Raw genomic sequence first — 25788 nt, 5'->3', positions numbered from 1 at the left:
GTGAACGTTTGAGTATAAATTTTGATGATGTATTTTTAAAAATGTTATGAACGTTTTTATAGGTAATACCAAAGAAGAATCAATATTGTCAAGAAATTATTGTGGGATATGCACATAAAATATCAGAACAATAAATATTAGAATCTTGATTGAAGTTGCTTATTATGTACTATATTTCTGAGTTCCAAATGTTTACATAACAAATATAATCAAATCGATTCCATCGCTTCACAGGAGAGCTTCACTGAAGTCTTCATAAATCTTGAGCCATCAGGTATAGTTGGGCCTTTATCCACGGATAATACTCGCTGACACGCGTGTATATGGCCGGTTTATTTTGAGCGCACTGTGCACCGATACTGTAGATCGCGACTACGTAGTTAACAGGTCTCCAGTCCGAGCTCATGTACACGGTACCGTACAATCCAGTGCCAGATTCGGCACAAGCCGTTGGTCCTTCGTCGCAGTGAACATCGTCCATGTTCGGCAATACGCACGCCTCCGTCAGCGTTAAGTTGGAATAGTATTTAAGCCGGCAGTCGATGTAGTACAGTGGGTTCACCGTGTTGACGGTAACGGCATTTGCTGCAGTGTCATACCCCGTTGATATGAGCTTGACCGGCATACGATCTTTTTCCGGCCACATACAAGCCGGTACACTATATTCGCTGATGGTAATAGGTGCATCCAGTGTCAAAATGGCGATGTTAAAATGGTTTGATTGATGATCAAACATGGGGTGAATCACGGTCGACGCGACATTGCGTATTTGGAATGCCTTTTCATCAAACGCGTTAACTCCCAGCTTCACGGTGCTTGATTTTGACTTTATGCTTTAATGAAAAGAAATGGTGGCTGTACTGCAAAATAACTGTGGAAATCATTTTTACACCTCTAACTCACCGTAGTACGCACTGCGCTGCAGTCAGAACGAACTGTTTCGCAATGAGCGTACCGACGCACTCCACCTTGTTGTCTTCATTGCGTATCAGAGCTAGCTGCGAATGGAGCTGCTGTTCCTTCGTAGTCCTTCGGTGCACGTCGTACAGCTCATGGCAATGTTCGATTTCATGAATAATGCTTTGCAGTTTCTCTTGTTTGTCTTCGCCCTTCGACATATCTTCTGCTGTACAACAGTGCAAAACGTGGTCGCCATCGAAGCCGCACTGTTCCAGTGAGGTTAACTGGCGTGCCATACTTTTCAGCTGCTTGAAAACTCTTGGGCATGCTTCGATGCGCAAACAGACACCTTCCTTATCATCTTTGGTGATACACTTTTCACCTAGTCCTGCGTCCGGGATCGCGAATAAAATTCGGTCGCGAGCAATAACATCGCGAATCCAGTCGGCGTACCGCGTTACCGGCACCAGCTGTTGATGATCATCGCAAAATAGTCCCACCACCATCGGGTGCATAGAATACTTGTCCAAATCTCGTATTTGCAGTATACTACCGACAGGTTTCTGAAATGGATAAACATCAATGTAAATTGTGTTTTGCTTACCGGGATATCGTTTACAGTGGATCAGTCAATGACCAAGTATGGGTTGGCTCATAACTTACCCTTTCACACCACTGTGCGAAGGTTTTATTCAAACAAACTCCCTGCATCGATGCTGAACAAACGGTCGTGTTTTGGATGAGGTAGTTCAAGGAGGAATCTGAAATAAACATTTATATAGTTAGCTTAAAACTGAGCTAATCCCGTATTTCGTCTTACCGTATGCTATATCCTGCACTTTGGAGTAGGAGATAACGTTATCCGTTGGCCAGAGACATGCAGCCGTATTTTCGTAGGGTAGTCTGAAACTTGCATCATACCGACTTCATTTATCGAAATGATTACACTGCGCGATCGCACGGTTCAACAGATCTCGCCAGCTATACTTACTCGATCGTCCCGTTTATGCGCAACAGAATCGGTGACTTATTGCTGCTTACGTTGAGCGACTTGTAGTTTGGGTACACTACACGATCAGCAATGGGAAGATCGAAATTGTTTTGCAATTGCACATGAACCGACTTCCAATCTTCCGGCACGCATTCGGCGGTCGACAGTATGTAATAATCGTTTACGAGCACTCCGAGACAGATGGACGTATTTTTCTTAATCAGTGCTATATGACAATAGTCAGTGTACACCGTTCGAAGATATTTCAAGGGACATTCTAAAAACACGAAACAAAATGTAAAATATATACGGATTTACGTATCGCGTAACCAACTAACCGTCTAGCTCAATGTGCTCGTAAGTTATAAAATGGTTTCGGAAATCTTGCAGCATTGATCGTCCATCATAGTCCTGGGGATTAGCTGTGTGGCCATAATAAGAAAATGATAAATAATATTGTATTTATTTAACAGTATGATCAACTTACCAGATGTGCCAACGATCAGCATTACAACCAAACCAAGGAAACCCCACCGATACATGCTGTTCATTTCAAAACTTGTTTCTTCTCCGAGTAGCACGATCAGACTGCTTAGCATCGATTTTTGTGCTCCAGACCACCTTGCCTTCCATCAGAACAACTTATCGCTTCGCCGGTGTATCCCGGTACATCCCTTCCACAAAAAATTGATTCTGTTTCGTGTGAACCCCACCGTCGAAGACTAACCGTTGAGCAAGAAGAGGCAGAATCTAACCGAATAATAAACAACACAAAAAAAACTTATAACGAAGCAAAGATTCCCGCATGGGTGTTGATAATTAGCATTTATGTATAGAACGTTTGGTTTAATTATGTGTGATGATAATGATAAATAATGTAAATATAATTCTTATTATTGTACCACCAATATGGCCAGGCCTTCCTTATTGAAACAGAACAATAAAATTGTAGCGATATTTAAATAATCGAAACTTTCTATGCTTGTTCACGGGTGCGATTTGGAAAAACCAAATATGCTTATTGGGTTTCCCCCAAAAAGGTGATCCCTTCTACGTGTTGTCGCAGTCATCATTCAAGTCTTGAATAATACTTTATGCTCAGGGTCGTGTTTTTATTGATGATATGAGAGCAGATATTTAACAATACGTTGTCTAGCACGGTGCAATTCTGTAGATAGAAGAGCTTGTGAGATGAAGTAATTTTTTTAACGAAAGCATCTAAAGCGTTGCGGTGTATACTGAATCAGATGAAAATTCGTTTAAAAGTCATGATAAAGTTAACTATAATGTTGATAAACTCAGTTCAATTATTCTCCATTTATCCTTTGAATACATTCTACATGATACATTTTATGAACAACGATCCACCACCATACGATTGATCCGGTCTGTTTACCGGTCTGTTTACTACTCGCAGCTGAAAACTTCAAACTGTGTTGAAAGAGTATAGCAAACAGCGATCGAATGTAGAAAACACACACAGATAAACAGCACCCCGCCAGAGGTGGTTGTAACTTATCAGCACAGTTTACCGAACAAATTTCGCATTCGCGTAGTGCTTTTTGTGTACGTTCATCGCATATCGCAAATACCGGCATTTGGTTTCCATCAACACGGTCACAGTCTAGCAAGTGCCAGTCGCGGTGAACGTCGTGTCGGTGTAAAGTGCGCTCTCATCATGTACTCTCTGTCTGCAACGAATGATAATGGTGCCGCGGACCATGTGCGTGTGGTCGACTTTCGTTCTGATACGATTAGCGTGCCAACGCCGAGCATGCGCCAAGCAATGTTCACCGCCGTGGTAGGCGACGATGTGTACGGTGAAGATCCGACCGTACGCGAGCTGGAGGAAAGATCGGCAACGATGTTCGGCAAAGAAGCGGCCCTGTTTGTGCCCTCCGGCACGATGGCCAATCTATTGGCAAGTGAGTTAAATTGTTTAAATTGTACACAAGTGAATTGGCATAAGGAGTTGACAAATTAGAACAACTGTTCGGTCAAAACTATCTCAATACTGACTACAGGATTCGTGGTAGTTACGGTTCATTTAAATTAAAGAGGGATACGATACAAAATGTACAAAAAAAAATAATTCAAGTAACACAATTAAACTATTCAGAAACTTGAAGTGTGGCACAGCTCTACGTTAATACAAAGGTGGTATCAAAACCAATCCGCTGTTGTAAGGTTCCGCTATATTATTCGGCCACGTGTTATTAGTTGTCGTAAGCTATATGTGCAGACATGATTAAGTATGTCGATATGCCGATAAGAGAAGAAATTAAAAATTTATCATCCACATAAGAAATGTCAATGGAACGTGCCTATAAACCTGTTAAATAATAACGGGCAAAAAATAGGTCATAAAAAGGCAAAGCACTTCATCTATTTTATATAACGTTAGATAAGGAACCGTAGAAAATAGACTTTAGTCAACAATGATGAATGAGCAGCTTTCTGATACGATTGTTTAGACACTTTTCGTTTCGTTTCCAAGAGTTGATAATCTGTGCGTAGAAGCAATCTATTCATTGTGATCAATTAGACGTTAATTTGATATCATTCATTTGATGTCGTGCACGAATCAATAATCCGCTCAGAGTTTTGAGACTCGATTGGAACAAATCTCTGTTTGTCTTTTATGACACTCAAGAGGTTTTGTGCCGCCAGCTTTCCTGTATTTTATATATTCTTAGCTGGAAAATCATTATTGCGATCTATTTTGCATTGCTAATTTAAATCATAAACAACCAACTATTAAGCATGGGAGAACCTCACTAGACAAACAGTTTTGTTTTAAAAAGTTATGCTGCAAACTTTATGAGCATTTTGACTAAGCAATCATTAAACTTGTTAAGAATACAACAAACGCCGTTAATCAGACCTAAAAGTACAAGTAACCCGCACCACAGCGCAGATCAATCGTTAAAATCAAAGAGCTTTCTCTTTGGTAAATGATAAATAGTCATGGTAAATTACTAATCATTTTTTATATGATCGACTTAAGCAAAATGACCATCAAACACACTATATTTCGTTTAGGCCGTCATACATAAAATATACAATTTAATTCTTTCCTCCCTTTGTACAGTGATGGTCCACTGCTCGCGACGCGGCACGGAAGCCATCGTGGGGGATATGGCGCATGGATTTCTCTATGAGCAGGGTGGAGCCGCTCAGATCGCAGGGGTGCTGCTTAACACGATTAAAAACAACCCGGATGGGACGTTCTGTTTGAACGAGCTGGTACGCAAATTTCGAGGCTTTGACGTCCACGAACCAAACACGGTGCTTGTCATGGTGGAGAACACGCACAACATGTGCGGCGGTAAAGTGATCCCATTGGATTGGCTCGAGAAGCTAGCTACGATATGTTGTGAGAAAGGTGTTAAGGTGCATATGGATGGTGCCCGTGTGTTCAATGCGGCTGCTTACCTGGACCTGCCTGTTTCGCGCGTTGTTCGCGACGTGGATTCGGTGTGTTTTTGTTTGAGCAAAGGACTTGCCTGCCCGGTTGGATCCATTCTGCTCGGAACGCAGGAATTTATTAAAGAGTGCGTATGGTATTCTGGGCAGCAAACAGCATGCTATAGCTAATACATTTTTATAACGTTTCAGGGCACATCGTTTGCGCAAAGCTTTAGGAGGTGGAATGCGGCAGGTTGGATTTCTCGCAGCCGCCGGACTGTGTGCGTTGAATGAAATCGTTCCGAAGCTGAAAGATGATCATATTCGTACGAGAAGGATTGCTGAAGCCATTGATCAGCATGCAAGTCCAATCTTCAAAGTAGATTTGGCTAATCTGCACTCCAATATTTTAATGGTGCAGATCAACAGTAAGCAGATTCATTCGAGTGATTTGGCTCATCGTTTGACTACTGTCACACCAGGCGAAATTAAGGCGGGCGTAGTTGACGCGGAAGGCAAGGGCATAGCAGTGAAGGTGAGTGCTCGCGATTGGACATTCGCACGAATTGTAATCTACACTAACATTACCGATGAAGAAGTTGAGTTGGCTATAAAAAAGATTCGGTATGTTATAGCAGAATACGAGAAAGATTTATAAAGATGCCTTTGTATGTACAACGGGAAAATCGTTCTTGGGTTGTAGAAAGGAATAAATTTTTGGTGCAATATTGAAATCTATTTCATTGGAGTGAATAATGGTCCCATGAATTGAAAGAACTGTCTTTATATTGCTTTATAACTCCATAAACGTTGGGAACTTTAATTTGAAGCCCTCAAATAGCGATTTTACATGACTTTACAACAATACGAACAGCTAAGGGTATTATTTTTGAAAATGTTCATTGATTTCTGGAAGAATACCATTATTCCCAAACTTGCTGCGAGTCCAAATATTAACGGGCTAGGTACATTTCAACTCACCCATGAACACAGTCTTTTGACAACATTCGTCAAAAGACTCATACGCGTTTGACGTTTGCTTCGTTCAAAAACGGAAGATTTTGACAGTTTCGTTAAAAATTGTTTCTAATTATTTCGGTGAAAACATATCCGCTCATCAGCACCTAAAACGTGGCAAATTAAAAGAAATTCGAATGAATTCATTAGTAAATTATATTCGGTGAAATTTCACGTCGTTTGCTGTGGTTTACAGCAGTGCAGTTTATTTAGGATCAGCAGCTAAAGCAACAATTTCATCAACAAAACAAGTGTTCATAGTTCAGTGGCTGTGTTTCAGTTTTACGCAAAACTTTGTTGATAGGTAAGCTTTTATTGTTTTATAAATTCGAAATGTTTCCGTGAAAGCAATGTATTATTGAACTAAGTATGATTTTGGTTTAAACACATTATAAACTGTAACTCACTACGCCGGTGTATTGATATACTTTACCAAGCGAAAGATGTAAACAAGCCTTATCAAGCGGTAAAGACGGCGTTGAGATTTGTTCCCCGGTGCCTTTCGGTTCGCTTGTTTAACAATATACAAAAGAGAAAATTTACTTCCGTTTAGTCGAGGTATATAAACACTTGAAAATTAAAAAATAATTTATAAATAAAAACAGGATACATATCCAGAGCACTCGATAGTTCAATTTTGCTTACACATATAGCAATTAACCATGTGCGTTGAGGATGAATCAGTAACACAAGTGAGTTGCATAATTATTAAGCATTACTTATTGCGCTCAAAAACGCTAGCCTGTTTTCATTCTAGGTGTACCTAATTTGGATGATCGTCCGTGAATGCTCAAATAGTACCATTAGCTAGCTTTTCCCACACACCTATATGACGTTCAACTTACTACTGACCGGTGGTTGTCGTTCCGGTGAAAACCGACCGGGTCGGCATCGTCATCAATTTCGGCTCGAAATGAAGCTGTAACTGTTTACATAGCAAATGCCAAACGGTGCGCATTCACACTAAACCATGCTCAAGCAGACATTATGCATGTGTTCTAGCATCACGCCACCGAGAAAGTCGTTGCGATGGCGTATCAGTGCGCAAGCACGCGTCGAACCGTTCTCCATTCGTGGTACGACCAACCGGCAAACATACAATTGATCGCGTTCGTTGGATCGAGCCTTCGGTTTACTCCGTTCCATCTATAGGATGGAGATAGTAGCATCCCATTTACGTCACGTATCAGTCCGCATGCGGCTGCGGAAACCTTATCTGGTCGGACTGGAGGTCAATCCGTAGGTGCGGTGAAGCAAAGCGCTTTCGCATGTCGATGGTTTGATCTAGGTGATTCCATTCAATTTTTGGTTAGCTTTTATTTGAACGTTAAACACCTACGCGTGTCTTTTGAGTCGCTCAACTCCCGATTCTTATCTAATCAAATTGTTTGATAAAGCAGCTTTGACGATGTTGGGATTTGTAACGTGTTGATGGGTTACTACTAACCCCTGCTAACCCCCATGTGCCCTGACATATTGAACTCCTGGTGCCATTGCAAAAGGGCAAACTGGACTTCGAACATCCATCGGGAGTGTGCGCGTTTGGGATGGTGATAAGAAAACCCTAGATTCAGTTGAGTGTGGCGGAATTTAGAGGATTTCGAGAGAATTAAATCTATCATTTGTGGATGTGTATCAGTCATGATTGCGTCTGTTGCTTGGCAAATTATTTTTTTTTATCAATTTTTTTTGTCACGTCCAGTACATGGACGATTGGCTGAAATCGTTTGGACTTTTCCAATAAGAAGATGCATATTTTTGTCACTATATTTTTATGTATTTCAGCATTAGATTTTTTATAAATCTTCTCATAAACGGCTAGGCCATATTGTTTAGCAGAACCACATAAACCATTAGCCAACCATTTAACATTGTAGATCTTTTTTAATGAACTGATAACTCTAATATTAAATAAGTATTTTTCCAATGTGCATGGTTATTCATTTTGTTTATTACATTTATAATGGTTAAGTTAAGTTGTTTGTTTTTTTTGTTTGTTGTCGCACTTTCAAATGGTTCTCTAGGACACGATACCGACTATTGAGGCTGGTCAGCGTTACGATCGCAAGATGAAAGGGTTGCCAGTTCATGCATCGCTGATGAGATTGTAGTATGGTGCACACAAAGACATAACAGTAATGTTTACGATGTTATTTTCTTCTGACTGAACTCTTCACTTCCTATCCGGGTTTCGCCAGGTTTCTTTATTTCTTTAAAATGCATATTGACACTAGCGTCCAATAGTGACGAAGTGGTTTATTTCTTGACTGTTTTCGCGATACGATACAGATGCATGTAAATACGTAACGTACTGATTTACATGAATATGATCCAATTGCTGTAGTGTGCAGGGATTTTGGTTGATCATTTTTTGCACTTTTTTTGTTACATATTCTGGTAGTACTTACCACTTCAAGTAGAAATTTCTGCTTCCATTTGGAAAGGGTATTCGACGCTCTTCATATGTTCTTATCAGGGTAGTTGTGCTGTTGGATTTTTTATGTGCGACAAATGCGAACAAAGACGATAACGAAGACGTTCCTAGGCGATGCTGAATGTACTGTGGCATTAGTACTTGGTGTACTTAGAGTACATTGTCCCACACCGAACAATTTGCTTCCCCTATTTCCTCCCCCCCCCCGTTTCTACCGATGTTCTACCGAAAGCTGATCGTTGTGTCAGCAGGGGTAGTGCCGTCGACAGATCCAATGTGCGCACGGGGTTATCAGTCAACCTGCTGCTAATACAACGCCGGAACGCACACCGATCGGCGTTCGAGCATATTGTGTGTAGAGTGTTGTTGTTGGCCAACTGCGAATGAATTGCGCGACTCGCAAACCTTTGCCATCCGCGCCAGAGGGAAGAATGGGGGAATGTTGTGAATGCTGCAGTGCAGCAGGGTACTTCGCGAGTGTGCGTGCGATGGCGTGTAATCTTCCGTCTGAAAGCCTCAGAATCAAAACCTTCTGAAAGGGGCTCACGGTAGGTGAGGGTAACGGGGTTGGGAGCGTGCGAATGCGATTGTGGACGAACAAAATCATCGCGAACGGTGCTCGGTGCCGGCAGTCACTCGATAGCTTCTCTATCGTCGTCGGATATGGTCAGACGAATGGCATCAGCGTGCGCGACCGGGGAGAGATAGTTGGTTTCTTGATTAGTGATTACGTTTCCGACTGCAAGAGTCGACGTTCGTGCAAGTGCGTGCGACTTAACAGCGTTCTTGGCTACGAACTCACAGTGCTGGACGTGGTGAAAGTGGAGCTGGTAGCATCTTTGTCCCAGTTAGATGCATACACTTGGTGTAAAGAATATAGTAGCATCCACCATTTGTACCATTGATACAATTTGTCGAATGTGCTAAGTGTAGCCGATTGGATGTTCGTGTATCGAAGGTTGATCATTTCGACGAAGTACATCCATTGATGGGCCAGCATTGATCACGCGAGGCGTTCAGTAGCCACGGGGTATCAAAGACTCGGAATTGTGTTATTTCTGTATACGGGGTTTTTTGTTTCATTTGGTTTTCGGTTTTGAACCGGTGCCAAAAACGATTCTGTACTATCTTCGTTGCCATTGTATTAGCAAGCATTTCGACAATAACGTCATGCACTGATGGTAGCGGCTAAAAAGTGAAAGGAAACGCTGTTCGCGTTAAACTGTGGCAGTGATAGTGTTTTCCCTAAGGCCTCACAGACTGTCCCTGTCCTGTCGCAGGACATGCAACGTTATAGTGTTGTTGTTTTTTTTTTATAAATGAAAAGTGATGATTTATAATTATTTGTAAGCTTAAAAGTGCATACTGTAAAGCTTATTCGGAGAGCGTGAAAGGGTAATACAGGACATTGGTCCTTGGGCTGTCAATAAGCGTTGCACGTAACCGTCCTTACTTACTATCAGTTGATAAGAAGAAAGAACAGTGCTATTCATCTTGTTGGATGCGGTAAACCTTAAAAGCACATCAAAATGCTGGGAATTTTGGAGGTGCTGCTATTCCTTTGCATCATTGGATACTTCTTCAATAAAGAACGGTAAGGATATGTCCCGAATGAATACATGTAACCAGACATTGGATGGTGCGATCATGCGTTGAACATTGATCACGAAATCAATGTATTGGGAGCATTGCTGTTGTTATTTTGTGCATTGATCACGCTCCAGATCGGCGGAACGAGTCAGCGGTACTGATCTTCGTTATCAACAGTTGTTCTGATAGTGTGAATTGACCTTTCATTGTACCTCTTCCGTTCGCTTGTGAGTCTTAGCGGTGTGTATGTATGTGCGGTTGTCCGCTTGCTTTTTTTCTTACTACGAGTTTTCGCGCTCCATGGGTTTGCTTATCCCAAAAGTGATCAATCGATCGATTGGTTTTATAGCGATCCCGGCAGTCTAATTGATCGATTGCAAACCTTGCAGATCCTGTAAAACAGATTTTCATATGGCAACGGATGATTCGCAGCTGGTTGTAGAAATACCCAGTCGACCGCCGGTTGTGGGTGATCGAATTCCGGAAGTACGAGTGAGTTGAAACGTGTCAAGTTCAAATCTTCGTTTTATGGGAGTACGTTTAAACGTCGAACGCAGTGTTTGGAAGCGATGTGCGCGTTCCTTCGACACACCCGAAGGTAACACCAATGAATAGACGTGCATTCCGGTGCCCTGCGAGGTGACATTGGTTTCAGTCAAGCGACTGCTGTTACGTGCGTGCTGTCGCTGTTCCGGCCAATCTGTTTGGCTTCTAGCTTTGCCATGGAATTTCAGATTGCTCGTTTCATTGATATTACTCACGTTGGATCCTCAAGCTGCGATAGGTGGTTCGGTTGTGATTAATCGGAGCTCTTCTGCACTGGAAGGAGGGACCAGACATTGTGTATGAATTTGAATAATTCACTTAATCGCGTCACGAAATGGGTTTCAATTTGAAAACGTGGTTTGTGTGAAAGAGTGCAAAAATTTAAACACTGAAGTGCTTCAATTGTAAAGGGCATAATGATGCCATATGTTGGCATGTATGTGTATACAAGGAACCTTCAAAGACATTTTTATTAGGCGTGATGTATTGAGGCGCTAATAGGATAGAATAATAGGATTTTTTTTTCGTTTTTGTTATATTGCAATGATCGTCCATATCGTCCAGCAGTTGTAAATCAAGAAGTTGGAATAACGGGCAGTAGCGGGATGACATTGAACCGATTTGTCAATAACACATCCAACACTAACCGTAGAATCAAACTCATCAACGTTTCCTGGCCGCCTGCCGAGGATGTGCCGTCTGGTCTAGATCATTCAATTCATTAAATGATATTGATATTTAACACACCGAAAAACGTTGCCAGGTATCTATTGTCCACTACACGTTACCAGGACTCGCAAAAGAGCTGACAGCTGAGTGGCTGAGCTGAAATACGAAACTCCAAAATCTTGCTATTGACTGACTGGTTCATTGAAACAACATGTTGCATTAGCGATGTTTAGACATTAGTGATTTACAGTTTTTGAATCCGCTATTTTGCCCAGTTACCAACAAATAATCCTGTCCTATTTCATAACGAAGCGCTTTTTCTCATGCCTAGGTGGTGCTAACCATCTCGGTTTATTGGTTATTTGGTTCGTTTATTGGTTACCGTTTGGGCGTTCTATCTGTCCTAAACAATATTATTACAACAAAATTGACCAGTCAATGTTTTGAATGTTATTTGCCCTTATAAACTGTCAGTTGGATTGTATAGTATACTTTATAGACTTTTAAAAACGGTTTAAGGAGATAATAAATTTTAGAATATCAGAACGCGCAAACCCTTCAGCTTTGTTCAATGTGATTCTTTTCTACTTTCAATGTACGTCTTAAAAACACGGATTTACCGCTGACGGTATGGTGTGTCGCTACTGTGTGCAAATGGTGTGCGTATTACCCCAGTTGTCACAGCTGCGTCAAAACGACCTGAAGAAACTTTCTATGTGCATTGTTACTTTTGCATTTAGCGTTCTTTGTTGATATTGTTTGCAATATCTTTTTTTTCTAATTTCGTTCACACATACTTCATACATACTCAATACTGTTTGTTCAATAGTGTAGTTTGCATTTCCCTTAGTGCTGAACAGTGGTGAAATATGTCACAATATTAGTATGGCTGCCGTTGAAAGTTGTATTACTACTGACAATGTTTCTTTAATAAAAATGTGTTGCGTTAAGAAATGGCCACCATGGTAGTTATAGTGGCCAAATATTATTTATGCACATTACGTAACAATGAAACTGTGTAGCCGCTTTGCTGTAGGTTGTTCGAGTAGTGTGATGCTTTTATAAATTTGATTTCATTAATGAAGTTTGAAATGGCCACGATTTACATTTGATGCACTACTATTTCAAAACTGGGAAGTGAGTGGTCAGAATCAGAACAAATGAAATCTTCTACTGCGCAAATGTATTAGCGGGTGTTGTTAGTGCAAAATCTAAATTATCGACACCCGTACGATTGTGTTGTAACAAGTTCATAAATGCAAACAATGAAAGATGTACTATGGTTGAGCTTACTTATCTTACTGACACGTACGCTCGTTTGCTCGCTGATATGTCGATGTCCTTTTGCAAAGCTTGTGTTGTTTGTAAACCTTTTTCGTTTGTAACATGTCGTTGCACACTGAAGCCATTGCGTTACAGAGTGTCAAAGACGCCGGTGGCAATATAAAACGCAACTGAGACAACCCACAATTGGTTGGGCTTTTTCTTCCCGTCATGTAGGGTCAAATTACCTCATGCTCCGAGGGAAAAACCAGGTTGAACCGGTGAGCTAATTGAACGCAAAGACGCGAGTTTGGTTGATAACGTTACGTTCAATCTGTTACATGTACGGTGAAAAATGTGTTTAGGGAAATTTAAGCATATACGAACATAACTGGATGTTTTATTTATTAGCGACGTTTAGCGTGCGGTTTTAACATTGTTGTTGATCGACTACTGGTACCGACTGGTACTTACCATTGCAGCGAAACAACGCTTTGTGTAAAGCAATTTTGATACGTATGGGAAAATCGATTGATTGGTAGTTGATTGCATTGCAACCCCTAACGACTGCACGCCTCTTTCCCTATTCACTCTGTAAACAATTGGAGACAAGGGAGAGAATCATTTCCGTGGGCAGTATAGTAAAGGAGAGTAAGGTGAAGAGACAGAGGAACATTTTTGTAAATGTTTGAGTACTTTTAGTAAGATCTCCCTTTTCTAATATACCTCCTGTGAGTCTGATATATGTACTGCAACGGATTCTTATTGTGTGAACGATAACTATAAATGTGAATATTTGCCTGTTGCTTCCATCCGCTCAGTCCCTCATTGTTACAAATATTGATCCATACAGCAAAGGGTATTTATCTCGTAATTATTATTGTAAAACAAAACATGTTCGTTATCTGCTATTGAATTGTCTGCGTCAAATGTCCATTTCTTCGTGTTGGTCTGATCTGATCTTATCCCTTCGACCTTGACACTTCCTGGGAATATTATCAATTTGTTTGTTAATCAAACATGTTTGGTAGAGGATTTACTGTAATGAGTTGCATTTATCTTTGGTTTACGTTGCTGGTTGTATCGCCATGGCGACTAAGTATTTGCTACAGGTCATTAGCCTAAAGCAGCTTGATGGAACGATTTGGTCGACTTTGGACCTTTGATTAGATGACTTATTTTCCGATGTTTATCGGAATTGGCTGATGAGAAACGAGGCGCAAAAGCGGATTGTGTGGGATCGACTGTTCAATACTTGGAGCGGTTGGCGACTGTTGTACAAAGTTCATGTTGTTTCAGATTAGCCAGGAGTATATAAATAAAAGGATCACAGAATACTTATTTCCCATCCCCATTGAGTCCACATGGCAAGTGGTGAGGATTATCAGTACTTGGTGCAACTGTTGTTTGGAGTGGGTAAATTGTTTTTTATCGGTTTATTACTTGCGCTTCAGGCTATTATTATTTGTCAGAAATGATAGCGATTATTTGTTTGTAAGTGGCTACAAATTACAGATAGGGTTGTATGAATTATACACTGGTTATTGCGTTCTTTGGATTGCTATTGTTCTCGTAAAAGTTAGGAAATCTTTTTCCAAATAGCATGGAATTTTATATTCCAACTAGGAATATTCCAAAATATTGGTTTGGGACACTATTTACTTTTAGACATTTTTCGACTTCATATTTTACGCATTTACACAGATTCTACTATCTATTGGAAACAGAAACTGTATGCCACGCCCTTGGTAGAATTTTTATAAAATATGTTTTGAACTCAATATTTGAAGCAACTATGTACATTATTTTTAATTTTTTTTTACAGAGCAATCGATATGGTTGATATCATATCGAACCGCGTTCAGGAAGCATATGGGTCGTTCCGGTTACCGAGCATGTTCGGACCGGGAACGGAAACCCAACAAAATGGTGGTTTTTCGACCTATTCAATGCTTAAGCGTTTCGGCGAGGCTGGAAGACGACAGCGTGAGTTAAATGCAGACATTGATCGACAGGTATGTAAAAGAACAAAAAAAAAAACATGCAACGAAGCTGCTGAACTGACACACTCAGTGTAACTAATCTGATAAGATCTATCAGTGTGCTGCTTTATGTACCTGATGGAATTTTGGGTTTGTAAATAACTTTATTATGATTTGTTTCTTTTCCGCGTGAACCATCTATGGTGCTGGAATTTATGCTTATTATTCTAATATATTGGTTTTGTTTCTTTTTTTTTATTATTTACGATATTATTTTTTTGTTCTGAAATCCAATCCTTCGTTGTACCTACGGAATTATTGTCAAAACACACTCTCCATCTATATGCACATTACATCATGCACAATACACGTCCTCACAAAAAAACATGTAATTCATCGATACTCAACCTGCTGCAAAACGTATTACGACCATTTTCGATCCCGGTATGCTGGATTAATTTTGCAAAATGGACGTATTTATGTTTCGTCTCAACGTTCGACGCCGCAGGTGCGACAGCAAAGTCTCTTCCACATAAAGGAAATACCGATAACGCACGTACAACCGGAATTAAAACCAATTCCAGGCATGGCATGTCCACACTGCTCGCCGACAGAAAGCGTAAGTTTGTTAGCGTAAATATCATCAGCTCACATTTCCGAACCACATACAATCATACGCACTGATCTTCCGGTCAATTGTTACCAATGAACTTCTTTTTATCTGTTTGTTTAATAACCTTGCACAGTAAATGTACTATGTGTGACTTATTGACTTCACTAACTCAGCAGATTTGATTAATGCTTCATTCTAATAGTATTTATCTGTCATCAATTGCGTAATGCTTTATTATCCACTTCTACTTACTGGTATGTGGTGGAAGAATCGTATTTGGTTTAGCTATAGTCGCACTTCCCGTGATGAAATAACTAATATCTGGCCAAATTTGCAATACTCTGAATGCAGAAGAACTGTAACTTAAAATTAAACATGAATGAATAAAAGTGGGAAAGCAAATATTAACTCTAATCATTTACTGCTACTGATGTTACTGCTCGCGATATGTAAACAAAATGATCGAGTAGATGCTTGTCACGTACAATTTTTGTATGTAAAAATGATTTGCATATCATTTGCTCACGCGACGGTTTTCGCTCGCATGCAATAATACACGCGCATTACATGATCTCGTTTCTCTCGCACCATCTCACAATCTCATGACGATGATGATGAAGGTAGTCATCATCCAAGAAACTGAGAGAACTCCGGAACGTTTACTTTGCCAGTCAACGCTTTGCTCGCGATTGTCACGGGTTGAAATTCTATTTTTACCCTCTTGAAATATGGGAGTGTAACCCTAGGTTGTCAAACTTATTCAGTTGTAGATCACCTAACGCTTGTCATAATGCAAAACTGTTTGGCTGTACATGTTGTGTGGTTTTTAGTTATTTCGTCATAAGTTGGTAACTCGTTGGAATCGAGGTGTACAACTTGGTGTAAATATGCACAATGCGGGCAGCGGGAGGCTGGTTCTCGTTATCTAACCGTTCTGGAACCAACGCAAGTGTTGGTAGCGGATGCCAACATCGCATCTATCAACTCGATCACGTTTGGGTGCGCAACGATGTTATCATCATGCTGATCATGCTATGCAACCGTTTGAACTGATTCTAATCTGTGTATCGTTTTGTTTTCTTTGATCCTGTTACCGACATGACGGATTATCTTTGCAGCGTCCTCAGCTTACTGCGGACGATCGGCGACGTCATGCGATAGATATTCTGCGCGTAACCACACACGCTGGTGAGCAGTATGCTCGTGTCAACAATCCAGGAGCCTTCGACTGGGGAGTTTGGTGTCCGCATCTGGCTCAGGCGACGCGTGTCCGCCGTTTTTCCTACCCGCAGCTAGCTGATACCGTTTTGCCCGATGAACGAGTGCAGGAGGCCCTGGATATGGCCGCAAAAGAATCCATTAATGACAAACGAGCAGAGCTGGGTCTTCCGGAAAATGATGAAAGCTTCGACGAAGATAGCTTTTACAGCAAGATGCTTCAAATTCATGAACTGAGAGCGAAAAAGGTAACTACTACCGACACTACCTAAATTATAATAGTATTTTTAATTTTATTGTTTTCATTTTACACTTTCAACAGATCTTGATCGGTATGCGGTCGAAGATATCAAACTTAGTGTTGCGCATTACCTCGTGGGTGCTGTATAAAATACTGCCATGCTTTATGTCCGGTGTGGTTGCCCATCCAGCGCAGGTGGACATGATAAAACGCGCCATCGAGAAACATCCGGACGTGCCGCTCATCTTCTTACCACTTCATCGCAGTCATCTAGACTATATTATGGTTAGTTTCATTCTGCTGAACAACGACATTAAATGTCCGCTGGTAGCCGGTGGGGACAACCTTCGCATTCCCGTGTTCGGTAGCATTCTTCGATATGATGGAGCGTTCTTCATAAAGCGCAAGATCGACCCATTAACTGGTAAAAAGGATCACGTGTACCGAGCAATTTTGCACACCTACTTGCAGAAGTGTTTGACGGCTGGTCATAATGTAGAATTCTTCATCGAAGGTGGTCGGACCCGTACGGGCAAACCTTGTATGCCAAAGGTAAGCTTAATGATGATTGCTGATCGTTTTTGGTTCGGAATTATTTCAGTACAATGAATTGTTTCACTAATTGAATGATATTTGTTTATTTACTAACTTTTCGTACGTAGAGCGGCATTCTGTCAGTGATTGTTGATGCATTCAATGATAAAAGTATCTCGGACGCATTACTTGTTCCAGTATCGATCAATTACGAAAAGCTGGTCGATGGCAATTTTGTGCGCGAGCAGCTAGGGCAAAAGAAAATTCCGGAAAGCTTTGCTTCGGCTGCGTCTGCTATCATGAAGGTACTAAATGCCCGGTACGGGCTGATGAGGATCGATTTCAATGAGCCGTTCTCGCTAAGCGAGTTGGTAAAATCGTTACGTAAATCCGACACTGCGCACAATTACACACCAGAGATGCGGTAAGTATTATTGGAATAATCGAAATCGAGAATTTCATCTGAGATTTATTAATATTGATATTTTGGAATTTTATTTGTCTTCAGACGACTGCAGCACAAACCATCTTCCTCCTCTCTGTTCGGTACGGATGTGGTGCAGGAAGAGCAGGACCAACGTCAACTGATCGACAACATTGCACGGCATGTGGTATACGACAGTGCTCGTGCCACATCCGTCATGACAACAAATGCTTTAGCATTCCTTCTTTTGAACCGTTTTCGAGATGGAGCACCGGTTTCGATGCTGATAGAGGCTCTTGATGAATTACGTGCCGTGTTGAACGGGGTACGCGATCTCGGTTTCACGGGTTCCTCGGAAGACGTAATACGCTACGCGACAGATTTACTCGGACCCGGCCTAGTGACGAAGGAAATTCGCAATGGGCAATTGTTTATCAAACCGGTTGTTATGATTCCTAACGTGATCGAACTGTCTTACTATTCGAACTGCCTTCTACCTCACTTTGCGCTAGAATCGATCGTGGTTACGTGTGCAAGTTTACTGAAGCGTGAAACTGAACGTAAAGCGAACATTGATCGACACGATCATGTGGAAGAGGTGACGATCGGAAGACGCGCGTTGCTAGAAATGTGTATGGAATTTGCCGAGCTGCTGATGTACGAGTTTATCCTATGCAAACCGTGTCAAAAGCTGGAAACAGTTATTGAGAACACACTGCAGGATCTTTGCCTACGGGAGATTCTGTTGCAACCGGAAGTGGAGTTCACTGAGGAACAAACGATGGCTCGGAAACTGGCACATAATTTGGAATGCGATGGATTGGATGTTGATGATGAAGAGCTGGATGATTATTTCGATGAGCAACATATTTCCATCTCGGGCGGAAAATTGGGAACAGACGATGATGACACACGAATACACTTCCCTGCAGAAAAGCATTGCGATCGGCTTGTACTGCAATCGGTCCTGGCTCCATTTAGTAATACATACTCGGCAGTGGCATCATCATTGCATCTGTTGCTTGATGGTAATTCTATAGTGGAATCGGAATTTATTCGCCTGTGCATCAAAGAAATTAGCACACGCGTTGAGCTAGGAGACTGTAAATACGGTTTGTATTAGTTGAGCAATGCTGGAGGTATGGCATGTTTCTTAAAATTATGTTTATTCATATCATTGCAGGTGAAAGCATATCCACGGACACTGTGCGAAACTGCCTAAAGGTGTTCGAGAAGCGATCGTATATCGAGATTACAAACAACAGCGGTGTAAGATTGGTTTCGCTACAAGCACCCTTCGATACAATGGCGGAGCTGCAGAACATAGTGCAACAGGTGCACATTTTCGTACCGGTTTAGCAACCGACGGGAAGTGATCGTTACGTTAGAATTATCCTGACGATACCAAACCTACAATCGTTTAGTGAAACAAGTGGTTGCATCATACATGTAATGCGCGTAAGACTATGACAAACAAAGCTAGGAGGAAAAACGATAAGCAAGGTTTGTGATTTGATTTTGAAACCTGAAAAGACTGTTTGTACTCCTCCGAAATTTATGCTGAAAGCACAAAAGAAAATTGCAGTCCAAAATGTAACAGGCGGGCATAGGATGCGACGGGCCTGTACGATATATGATAGTTATGACAAAGAATATTGTTGTTTTTGTTTTTAGCCTAGGAACACATACGTCATAATTGCTCAATCAACTGCGTACGGACATCATAATTTCCAGTGAAGATGAGTTGTTTCTTATTATTCGTGGATTTGTATTAAAAATGAACAACATACAATTCATATCAGGTTGAATCATGAGAATTTTTGTTCACACGGTACAAATCACATGCGGGTAATGTGAGAAGTTTATACGATTTGTATGTGTCACTATTGTAGATGATGAACTAAAACTGATTAGAAATGAACTGCATGAAATATATAAAATGATTCTTATATGAAGTGCATAGTCGATTATGCGTGATCATGTCTCCATAGGTCCGAAAACAATATGATATTATTGTTCGGTTTAAGCACGGGTGGGTTTGTGGAGTAGTTAGTAGCCACACCGGTCTTAACGCAGGAATGACTATCTCGACACACGTGTATTTAAGTCAAATGAACGCAGACATCAAAGCCAAAGGTTTCTTATAGTAATATAAATTCAAAGGATAAATTCAAAAGGTACATATTTTTGCACAGGTTGTATCATTTGCGATGAACGTGCCCGTTCTATTCGCTTAACTATTAGTTCGATCAGGAAAATCCCACTCGATAGCAATAGCATCGCGAAGTAGAAAATAAACAATGGCTGCAAATGTTCCATATTGAACACAATATAATCGGGAACCGAAGGATGCTCCCGGATGCGTCTAATTTTCATCAACTGCACCACCGTCTCGAGCTGATGCATGAACCGATCGTTCAAACCGGCCTCGACGCAGTGCAAAACAATCCCATTGAACGAACCAGCAAATGGGGACGTTTTTGGAACGGCCATCGATTTGTAGAACTCATAGACCGGTTTCTGAATAGGCCATATGGCATCCGGCTTACCTGGTATCCACTTGTAATTTCCTGCCAAAACGAGCGGCACGTATTCATCGGCGATAAGTAGTGCAGAATTGCGGTGGATTATGATCTGCTCAATGGAATCGCGCAGGGAGGAAGTATTTTTAGTAGACAATCGATTCGAAAGTGCATTGTACAATGGGTTTTGAAAGTGTGGTCCCTCGTGACGCACGATATGCTCATGGTAGTGCGACACCTTCAGCTCAAGGTTCGTTTCAATCAACTCTTCTAAACTGTTGATATTATTCACTTGCTGGTTGCTGGGATGCAGGTAGCGGATAGTGACACCTTGCCAGATCGGATACGATACGATGTTGTAAACCAGTAGTCCAACTATAATCCAGCGCTTGCGGGCTGCACGGGGCAATTTCACCGAGACGTTGTAGATAATACCCACGAGGTTCAGCACTTTGGTACCGAACGAATAGTTGCTTTTTTCTCTGGGTACGTCGAGTTTATAGGCGGCGTACTCAAGTAAAAATATAATCATCGGAACACCGAACGATAGTAGCACGTTTGTGAGCATGTAGGCCACGCTGAATGGATTAATAAACACTTGTGTTTTGTCTCGATACTTGAAAAAGTTGCGCGGTGTTATGAAGACTAGTTTGTCCGTGGAGATGTAATGCAAGTACAGTAAATTTTTCGTATTGTAATTGTGAATGATGCGTGAGTTAGCTGCTAAATCGACCAGATTATTCTCAATTAATCCAAGCGTGCCGACAGGTGTTCCGTTCTGATGGATATATCCGATCGATAGCTCGAGCTCGTTTTTGTGTAAAATCATACTGAAGTTCATGAGTTTTTGCATAATGGAAAGAATTTCCTGATCGATATCAGTGAAACTAACCGTACCCAAAATGCAGTCGTACGCCGAAGTCGAACCGTTGCTCACGTGCATCGCAATGTTCAAAGGATATCCGTGCAGATGGTTTACGCGATCGTCAATGAAACGAGTCAAATTTCGATTGTATGCCTCCAGTTCTGCCACATCCCGCAGCAAGCTGCAGTATAGATCGGATTTAATCGTTGGTAAGTTTTGTAGATCCAACGAAAGACCCTTCTGGAAGGGATTGAATACGCAGCTTTCTATAGTCTCGTTACCATGGTTCAGTACAATCATCTGCAACAATCGATACTTATACCAGGCGACATGAAAAAGTTCTGCTAGCTCTTGATCATCCAAATCCTGTGTTATGAGTAGCACTTTTGCGCGTGGATTATACTGCGACAGGTACGGAATCAGCTCCGTTAACAGTTCCTCAACATGACCGGAACCCACGAAGCATTCGTTCGTACGGTACTCCAACTGTTGCGTGTTCTTTTCCATCGATTGGTGGACAAATAGCTGGAAACTGACAAAACACACCAGTGTTCGTTATCAGGAAAACAACACACTCGGAAGGGACTGCATGAGAAGAGCGAACTTTGCTTACCGATGTAGTGTGAAGGCATTCAAGGGTACCGGATTCCGTAGACAGTATGGCGACACGATCGGAATTTCAGCACTCGATTCTATCACGGTGACGGTGTGCTGGTTTGTGAGATAGTTCTCTAGAATTTGTGTTTCCATTAATACCGACCTGGCGTGACAGTCACTGTGGCGTAATGCATCGAGCGATGCGTTTGACCCAAAAACTCCAAAATACAACAACACTAACAGGCGGCCAAATTCCTTTTGCTTCATTATGAACATTCAAAATGATTGAAAGGACAAACGTACAGGCTTTTATAATGGGAATTTGAGTAAATAAAACTCGTTGTCAGTAATTAATCGTGTTGCACTATATATATTCGTACCGTGCATTTCTCAGAAAAAGGTTCAATTAAATAAAATATTCATGCGGAATCATTAATCATTTCCAACCGGTAAATAACATTCCGCAATCACATTTATCATTTCGTAAACGAGATTAGAATAATTCTGAATCTATGTTTTAGGTTACAACCTGATGGTATTTATCTTGCAGATAAATCTTATCGCTAGATAGATAAGACAACTAATTCTTAAACCTTTTCGAAACATTAATTCGTTCCTCTCAGTCAGAGTGGTGTTTGTAATATACACATTAACATGAGATCTTCAACTTGAACCTGTGTTGAACCTGTAGTGTTCCTTTGTTCTCCCAAAAGAAATCTTCAACCTGCTGTTCTCGACAGGTTCCTCCGTTTTAAGACCAATCTTCGGTAAAGGGTTCCGGTTTGGTTGGCTCGTGAAACTTGTTCCGAGAGAATACCAACCAGAGATCGTAAATATACGACCGTGAACATCGGAAACTGCTATCGGTATTGGGGCGTATGGCCGTCGCTAGGGGTGTCTGGGAAATCCAAACCCCTTCAACTCGTTCGGCACCGGGTGACGTCACAAAGAATAATAAAAAAAGTCGAATGTCAGAGAGGAAGCCGATCCGGTTGAGCTCCTCCGTTCCGGGGTTGTAGCGATTCGACCAGACAATGGGGGAAGGTGAATAGAGAGTAGAGGAATGTCGTTCATCTTGAAATTCGATCTTCTTTCCTCCTCGAGCGTGTGTCACCCCGGGCGAGTGAGAGAGATTGTAAGCGGTGGACTTGGTGCGCAATCATTCGGCGATGCCCGTTGAGCGATAATCCGCAGCGTTCTTGAAGGTTATGGGTTATGTACGCTGTCCACGGTGTCGCGCTTTAGCCGGCGTTAGTCGCAGCGTCGTTGCCGAGCTGCGTACAACTTAGGACTGATGCGAGCATTTACGTACAAGAAGATGTTGGCGCTTCTTTGGAAGGTGTTTTTAGTGGTAGTGGTGCTCGGATGTGAGACGGTAACTGCCGGTGATCGGCCATGTCAGACACGTTCGGCAAAACCGCAGCAAGGACGGTGCGTTCCGGTGTCCAAATGTCCGGCAATCAAACAACACCTTCTCCGGTTGCAATTTTCTCCAGCCGAAATGTTTGAAGCATTCCTGAGCGAGCGTGCCTGCAGCTATGGAAAGGACGGTGTAAGTACGATTCAGCAGCTATTTTGTGTGGTTTTGTGAAGTATTGTATTTATTAGTTTGCTATACTCTTTAGACGTTGCATGTGTGTTGTACGGGGAAGATAGCCTCCGAGCGACGCGCTGAGCTGGCCGCGAATGACGCTCACCAGTGCCCCGAAGAATGTGCCGCCCTTGAGGATTGTCCAGCGGTTTACGGTCGGAGCATGGTACTGCAGAAGCGCTACGATCGTCGCCTGCACAAACTGTTGCGCGAAAACTTTTGCTACGAAAAGTCGGGACAGCTATTTGTGTGCTGTGACCCGGAACGTTACCCTAGCTCTATAACCGCCGGCACCCGGGAGCTGGCAAAGCGCGTCAGCTGGCAATCCTGCGTAACGCCGTTCGGAGATGATGGCAAATGTGTACCGCCGGCCCGCTGTGCCATGGTAGACAACCCGGATACGATTGCCTCCGAGCTGGAAGCATTCACGATTGGTTGCAATCCAGTGGGCAATCAGTCGCAGCTATGCTGCACCGAATCGTTGCTGATCTTCGACCAGGAAGCAGGCAAAGAATGCGAAACAAAGGAGGGATTAGAGGGCATGTGTACGGAATCGGAACGCTGTTTAGACTTCATCGAGTCTGATGAAAAGGATGTGTACGTTCGGCGAAATTGGTGCTACACGAATCTGCAGCAGGTGGACTATTTGTGCTGCGCTCAGACCCGCATCAAGGAGGGTAAGTAATCTTTCACCTTCATGCTAACGAAATGAGGCAAGCCCCAAATGTTAATGCCAGAATGAAAAAGCACCGCCAGTGACCTTTGGGTGACATTTTGGCTTATCAACATGTGTGCTGCAGAACGCGTGTGCAATACAATCAAAATCGCTGTTTGTGTTTGCAGCGCCACAGATTGAGTTCGGCATACGGGCAGGAGAGGAGCTGCCCGCGTGCACAACGATCGTCAATCGGGCCGGGTATTGTGTTCCACTGGCCCAGTGTGGGCCAGTAGCAAGGTTATTGCGTCTAATATCTACACGTGGTACCTCGGCAACTCCGGACGAGGCACGCTTTTTAAGAGGATCAATTTGTACTACACCGGAAGGGGTAAGTAAAAACGAGTGTGATTGTGCACTAAGGAAACAAGCGTTCCATTCAAATATGTGTCGTATAAGACTTAAACGAGCAACGAAATTCCATTCTTTATTTTTAGGCTACTGGATATCATGTCTGCTGTGATGTAACTGCTGTTCAAACCACGACCACAGCTGCCCCGGTCACTATAGCACCTACTACTGTCGCTCCAACCACTGCGAGTCTGCTCAACCATCGAAACACACCGCTCTTCGATCGTTCCAACTGTGGTCTTCCGGGCACAAACAATAAGATCGCCTTTGGTCAGCAGGCCCGTTTGTTTCAGTATCCCTGGATGGCAATGATCGTGTACATGTCCAGCACGACCGGCACGGAAAGCGCAGAATGTGCCGGTACGATCATCAACGTTCGCTATATTCTCACAGCGGCACACTGTATCGATGGCCAGATGGAGCGAATGTAAGTCGTAATCACAGCTAAAACCCTCTACGAAAGGCTGTACCTCTCTCACTGTGTTGTTGCCGTGTCCTTTCAGACGATATGTACGAATCGGTGAGTTTGATACGCGCACCGACCCAGACTGTGAAGAGGACACTTGTGCCGCACCGATCCAACGGTACGGGGTCGAAGATGCTGTCTTTCATCCCAACTTCACGCGCATAGTACGTTCCGGGCATGACGTTGGTCTGTTGCGGTTAAACAGAACGATCGACTTTAGCTCTGGTGACGTCTCGCCCGTATGCCTTCCGTTCACTAGCGGTCTGATGGGGTTCGATCCTACGTTGTATTGGATTACCGGCTGGGGGTTAACCGAGCGACTGGAAGTTAGTCCAGTACTGTTGCAGGCGCGTATTCCTCCCGTGTCCTGCAGTCTAAGCAGCTATGCCATTTGTGCCGGATTTGGCAATGCCACCCTACACTGTGAGGGTGATTCGGGTGGTCCGATGAAGGCGCAAGTACCGGAGTATAATTTCCGATTTGTGCAGTACGGTGTGATTTCTGCAGGACCGCGTTGTGGTACGCAAGGTGTTCCGGGGATAAGCTCGAGAGTTTCATTCTTTATGCAATGGATTTTGGACAATATAAAGGCTTAAATTAAGTTTGTAGCGTATTGCGTTTTCACGTCCCAAGGTTCGTCAATTATAATCTTTTTATTCATAAATTATTCCTCAAAGTTATATGGAGTCGAGAGTAGTTGAGTATTAATTGGTTTGATTGCTCAATTAAGGTAAGTACTCAAATTAGGCACTATGTTTTGAGGTGTCATGCGTAATTACTTACTTACTAAATCTTCGCCTGCTGCAGGAGCCTTATCCGCTGTACGACAGGAAATTCGCCGTACAGCCCAT

General features: G+C 42.3%; 5 protein-coding genes across 5 annotated transcripts; 3 read left to right on the top strand and 2 right to left on the bottom strand.

The window, feature by feature from the left end:
• Positions 1-253: 253 nt before the first annotated feature.
• Positions 254-2490, bottom strand: LOC128709818 (uncharacterized). Its single transcript, XM_053804837.1, has 7 exons — positions 2373-2490; positions 2230-2313; positions 1892-2168; positions 1721-1809; positions 1564-1661; positions 904-1463; positions 254-833 (listed from the first exon to the last, which is right to left on the bottom strand). The coding sequence occupies exons 1-7, from the start codon at positions 2488-2490 to the stop codon at positions 254-256; spliced, it is 1806 nt and encodes a 601-aa protein (XP_053660812.1).
• Positions 2491-3569: 1079 nt separating this feature from the next.
• LOC128709820 (uncharacterized) lies at positions 3570-5957 on the top strand. The gene is made up of 3 exons (XM_053804839.1): positions 3570-3816; positions 4983-5445; positions 5510-5957. The coding sequence occupies exons 1-3, from the start codon at positions 3570-3572 to the stop codon at positions 5955-5957; spliced, it is 1158 nt and encodes a 385-aa protein (XP_053660814.1).
• Positions 5958-10279: 4322 nt separating this feature from the next.
• Positions 10280-19189, top strand: LOC128709812 (glycerol-3-phosphate acyltransferase 1, mitochondrial). Its single transcript, XM_053804831.1, has 8 exons — positions 10280-10344; positions 14644-14833; positions 15309-15419; positions 16532-16879; positions 16954-17424; positions 17535-17830; positions 17915-18942; positions 19014-19189. Exons 1-8 carry the CDS (start codon positions 10280-10282, stop codon positions 19187-19189), a joined length of 2685 nt encoding a protein of 894 aa, XP_053660806.1.
• Positions 19190-19987: 798 nt separating this feature from the next.
• On the bottom strand, positions 19988-21724 carry LOC128718082 (uncharacterized). The gene has a single exon (XM_053811756.1). It carries the CDS (start codon positions 21722-21724, stop codon positions 19988-19990), a length of 1737 nt encoding a protein of 578 aa, XP_053667731.1.
• A 1408-nt stretch (positions 21725-23132) lies between these two features.
• Positions 23133-25533, top strand: LOC128709817 (serine protease 7-like). Its single transcript, XM_053804836.1, has 5 exons — positions 23133-23366; positions 23440-24082; positions 24249-24451; positions 24558-24898; positions 24975-25533. Exons 1-5 carry the CDS (start codon positions 23133-23135, stop codon positions 25531-25533), a joined length of 1980 nt encoding a protein of 659 aa, XP_053660811.1.
• Positions 25534-25788: the final 255 nt, after the last annotated feature.

This window comes from Anopheles marshallii, chromosome 2, assembly GCF_943734725.1.
Source record: "Anopheles marshallii chromosome 2, idAnoMarsDA_429_01, whole genome shotgun sequence".
NCBI classification, from domain to species: Eukaryota; Metazoa; Arthropoda; class Insecta; order Diptera; family Culicidae; genus Anopheles; species Anopheles marshallii.
This window is presented reverse-complemented; position numbering and strand designations above follow the sequence as displayed.